Source organism: Elephantulus edwardii, unplaced genomic scaffold (assembly GCF_000299155.1).
Source record: "Elephantulus edwardii isolate Elephantulus edwardi_28Jun2011 unplaced genomic scaffold, EleEdw1.0 scaffold00005, whole genome shotgun sequence".
Classification (NCBI taxonomy): domain Eukaryota; kingdom Metazoa; phylum Chordata; class Mammalia; order Macroscelidea; family Macroscelididae; genus Elephantulus; species Elephantulus edwardii.
Window position 1 is genome coordinate 1833377 of NW_006399755.1, and position 5341 is coordinate 1838717.

Sequence of the window (5341 nt, forward strand, 5' to 3'; positions counted from 1 at the left end):
TGATTATAGCAACTCGAGGTTTTAATTTGTTCTTCAGTTCCTTGAGCTTAAGATATGCTGAGCGAGTTCGGCCCTTTTGATTTTCCAACTCCAACTCCTTGCACATTTCATTGTAATGTTTTGCTTTGTCATCCCGTGCTGCCTTTTGAAAAGTAGCTAGTCTTTTTTGTTTGGACTAAAGTGAAAGTGAGCAAGACTCATATGTGCCTGTCTTATCTGCAAATTACTAAAGGCACAGTTAATAAAGAGGTGGTGGAGATTACATGTAGTTTGTAGGGTTGTTTCTTTGTTTTTGTAATATTATATTTTCCCCCCAAATAATACTAATTAAAAATATTCACACGTGCTGGGTAGAGTAGAGGGACAGCGCAGGAGGGGAAGAACCTCTATGAGGTGGATTGATTCAGTGACTGGAGTAATCAGGATGGGTGTGTCACAGGCAATGAGATTGGCACAGGATAGAGCATGGTTTAGGGCTGTTGTACATAGGGTGGCTATGAGTCGCAAACAACTCGATGGCACATAACAACAACAACAACAACAACAACTTTTAAGTCAACAGTTTAGCACTCTTATTTGTATGGCTTTAAAAGTTATAATACAATATCTATCTTAAAGGCAGGGAAGGCAGATTCCATCCAAAACAAAGCCTGATATATACATGTTTTTCTCTTTACTGTACTTTAAATACATTAGGTTGGTGTTTTTTTTAAAATGATGCCTATATTCTTTTAATCTTATATACTGGTAAAATACTACTACAAACTTTTCATTAAAATTAAGTTTACTACAGAAACCAATTAATTTTCCCATTTGGAAATGGTCCTTCAGCTGCCAGTAAATTAAATGTTTTAACCTTAAATGGCAAAGAACTGGAGATGGAGATTGTCAACAGTTTCAGTTTGCTTGGCTCCAAAATCAACACTCTTGGGACCAGCAGCCAGGAAATGAAAAGATTAATTGTATTTAAAAAGTCTGCTGCCAGAGACCTCTCCAAACTACTGAAGAGCAATAATATCAGTCTAGAGACTAAGGTGCCCTTGATCTAGGCCATGGTCATCTCAGTTATTTGCTATGCATCAGAAAGCTGGACAATGACTAGGGATAATAGAAGAAGAATTGGTACGTTTGTGGTGCTGCTAGAACAAACAGGTTCATTCTACAGACAATAAAACCAGGCTGCTCCTTGGAGGCAAGGATTCTGAGGCTTCATCTGACATACTTTGGGAATATTACAAAGAAGGATCAGTATTCGGAGAGGGACATCATGCTTGGGAGGGTGGAGGGACAGAAATGAGAGGTATATTGATTCAGTTATGGTGGTAATGAGGGTAGGTTTGTCAGAGACAATAAGATTGACACAGGATAGAGCTGGGTATAGGGCTGCTGTATGAAGGGTCACTGTGACTCACAAGCAAATTTACTGCACACAGCAACAACAACATATATTTATATCAAGATTTCCTTCTAAGACCATTTTTCTGCTGTAAAAAAAATCTATGTAAATCAGGGTATTTTTTTCAAAATTGTTAGACTTTAAAGCAAAAATATAAAGCCTGTGGTTCTTTTCCCTAAAATCTAACACAATCTGAGCTAGAAGACACCACAATGAAAATAGAATCCTAAGTACTCAACTCCATAATAGAAATACAACCTATTTAAGGTTCCACAAATATAGGTCACAAATTCCCCAACTGAAATAATTGAAAAGAAGTAATCTTAAAAGGATTCTATGGATTATGTTTGCAGCTCTGTCAGACCTTTTGTTCACACAGGGTCGCTATAACTTGTACTTGACTTGAAGGCAATCAACAACAACAATCAATGTATACAAACATGAAAAGCACACATAATTAGCATGATTATAGATATAATTTTTATCTTTGTCATCTCTTCTTAGATAAAAAATATTAAACACATGAATTTGCTAAAGAAGCCCTGAGATGTCACATTTAACATGATTGCTAACCAAAAGGTCATCAATTCTAATCCACCAGTGCTCCTTGGGAGAGAGATAGACAGTCCCTCTCTCAAAGATTTACAACCTCAGAAACCTAATGTGGAGTCACTATGAGTCCAAATCCACAGGAAAGTAGTTGGGGATCAAACTATATAATATGGAAATAGGAACATTCAATTTCATTCTCAACTTCAGAAGGATTGGAGATCATGAATGCATAGAAATTTCAGAGTATAAGACTTACCTGTAACCTTCAGTTCAATGATAGCTTCATCATAGAAATCACCATCTTTGAAGAGGCAATGGTATTGTCCATTATCATCAACATTGACATTAAGAATTCTGACAGTCACTTTTCCCTCTCCAATGGCTTCTTTCAGGAAATCTATTCGTTCCACATATTTGGAGATAGTTTCCCCATACAGATCTTTACCACCCTTGTACAGGTGAACAGGTTGCGTGTAGCGGTCCTGAAACCAGCGCACCTCCATGTGTTCTGCACTCTGTGGTGGTGACAACTGGCAGCTGAGCTCAGCCACCTCACTCACTGGAACCACAATTGTTCCCCTTTGTGCACTCACTGTGAACTGTTCTGGGGAGGGAGACAGCAACCAGAAGCTAAATAGTGAGTCATAAGACTATTATCCTTTTATTTAATAAAGTTCAGAATTTATAATAGTATGTATTCATATTAAGATCTATTTCTCTTGACCACTTTTTCTACTGTCGAAGATCTGTGTAAATCAGGTTTCTTCAGAATTTATTTTATATTCTTTTCCTTAGAATCTAACACTATCTGAGTACATGATAAGGAAAATTTAGTGGATGAAAATAATTTTTCCATAAACATAAACTAAATATTTTTTTTAATTTAAATTAAATTTTTATTTTATACTGGTCTACTTTCACAACTCATATACATTGCTTTTCACACCAGATCTTTCTTTATCTATTCCTCCCTCCACTCATCAAATTGTGTGACCCTATGACTTGTTTGTGGTCAGCATTAGTGTTGCTTACCATGAGGATGGGGAGACATTCTTACCAGAGCTTAGCGTTATCATCTGAAGCAGGAAAACAAAAATAAAATATTCTGAGGAAGATAACCCAGTAGTTTCCATGTGCCTGTAACAAGAAATAAACCAGGTTCAGAAATTGTGAGAACCCAAGTCACAGAACCACGTATCTCCACATCACTTCTGTGGTAATTGATTCTCAAATAGGACTATCAGATAAAATTCAAGACACCCAATTTGAATTTCTGATAAACAGCAAATAATTTTTTTAAAGTACGCTTCCTATATTCTACCTTTAATTTTATTTGCTAAATGACCATCCAACTCCCAAGGATATTCTGACCAAGGGTGACTGATTACACCCAGCCACAGGCTTTTTTACTTGTAAGAATCAATTCCTCCCCACATAGATTTTGCTTGTTTTCTATTTTTTAAACTTGATCAATGAGGTGCTGCTTCTAAGAAGAGGTACAAGATCTGTTACCTGAGCTTTAATCTGGGTGGACTATGGAACTGCTCTATTTAGTTGAACAAAATTATTTAAAGATTTTACTTTATTATTCTAATAGATAACACTTTAGAGAGGATTACAAATTTCTTTCCTTTATTGTTGTACATTTCTTTTGGCCTTATTTTTGGATGGATGGGAGTACAAAAACATATAACATAGGTGTTATTTAGGTAAAAATATTATATGCCAAAGGGCATTAATGGAGTGTTGGGACTGTGTTGTCTGAGCTGCTGTAAATTCATGAGGGGTAAGGCATCATTAGCTTAGTCATTCGAGACTGATTCTTTTGAGGTCTAACTTACTCTCCAACCATTTTCCTAATTTTATAGATTATTTCACTGAATTTATTGAACTTACAGAGTACACCCAAAGGCTTACAATTTATTAGAGAAATAAAAGGTTATAGTTCAGGATCAGAAACTACTTAGGATAAAGTTGCTTGGTTAGTACACCTCCTCAGCTGTGATCACAGCCTTTTGACTTGACCACTGACCTGTTTGTCCAAGGATTTAAAAGCTCTTTTATTTCTGCTAATTAAGTACCAACAAATATCCAACTCCATTATCAGGCCTGTACATTTGGGTCTAGCTCCCTGGGCAAGCCAATCTCATTCCCTTGGTATTGCCAGAAGGCAACTCATTCCTCCAGCAAATCGTTCAACATTCTTCCTGTCTATACCAGGAAATCCACTACTCCCTGTCTTATCTTTGTTTCTCAGCTCTGTTGCCTCTGATACCACTACCTCTCTGACATTGCTTCTTGCCATCACTCTATCTTCTGGAGTACGGGGTTTCAGTACAAGTATGATAGATGCAACAATTTTTTTTTTATTTCTTGATGACAATGAGATTTCCCTTTTACACCTCTGAAAGGGGTAATTTTAAAATGAACAGTATGACAAAACTAACAGTATGGTACTGTGGTTGTTTGTGTCTTACTATGGTGCTGGAAGCTATATCACCAGTATTTCAAACCCTGGCAGAGTCAGCCATTGCAGATAAGTTTCAGTGGAGGTTAGCTATCCACTTAGGAAATCAGAGACCTTTGAAAACACTATGGACAATGGAAGAACTTTGTCAGATAAGGTGCTGTAAAATGAGCCCTGAGAAGACTCTCAAAATGTGAAAGTTCTGCCACCCCGAAGGAGAGTCTACTGTAATGACATAGTTGGAGTAAACTTTCATTCAGTGAAGCAATTTCATTTGTTGATGTAGCAAAATTCACAATGAGAAGAAACCGCTGCAAATATTCAATAATAATTGGAACATGGAAAGTATATAAAGTTTGAATCTAGGAAAATTGCAAGTTGTCAAAAAGGAAATGGAACCCATCAAGATCAATACCCTAGGAATTAGTGAGCTGAGATGGACTGGGGTTTGTCATTTTGAATCAGTCACATGATACACTATACTTGAAATGAAAAATTGAAGAGAACTAATGTGGCATTCATTGACAGAACATTTTAAGAATGATTCTGAAGTACAGTGCTGTGAGAGAGGGGTTGCTATATATACACAGATAACATAATGATTATTCAAATATACACACCAACCACAAAAGTTGAAGGCTAAGAAGCTTAGGATTTCTACTCTCTCCATACCTATTCAATCTGTGTATTGAGCAAATTATTCAAGAAACTGGACTTGGTGAAGATGAATGTAAAACCAAGACTATTATTATTCCATGCATGGGAGTTTAAAGAGGCAAGGGGTAGGAGTGGAGGGATGAGGATAAGTAGAGACAAAATGATAAGGTTTCACAGTTTGGTGGGTGGAGGAGGGGAAAGAAATGGGAAGGATCTGGGTGAAAAGGCAGGATAATGACAGGCACAGTCCAATGGTGATTAATTTTATA

General features: G+C 36.8%; 1 protein-coding gene across 1 annotated transcript in view; it reads right to left on the minus strand.

Annotated features, from left to right (window-relative positions):
- Window positions 1–3081, minus strand: part of LOC102859875 (selection and upkeep of intraepithelial T-cells protein 1-like) — a 58638-nt gene extending 55557 nt beyond the window's left edge. The window contains exons 1-2 of the mRNA XM_006879801.1: window positions 3006–3081; window positions 2205–2552 (exon numbers count right to left, since the gene is read on the minus strand). Of these exons, the coding sequence (XP_006879863.1) occupies window positions 2205–2552; window positions 3006–3081 (424 nt within the window). The remainder of the gene's footprint in view (window positions 1–2204; window positions 2553–3005) is intronic.
- Window positions 3082–5341: the final 2260 nt, after the last annotated feature.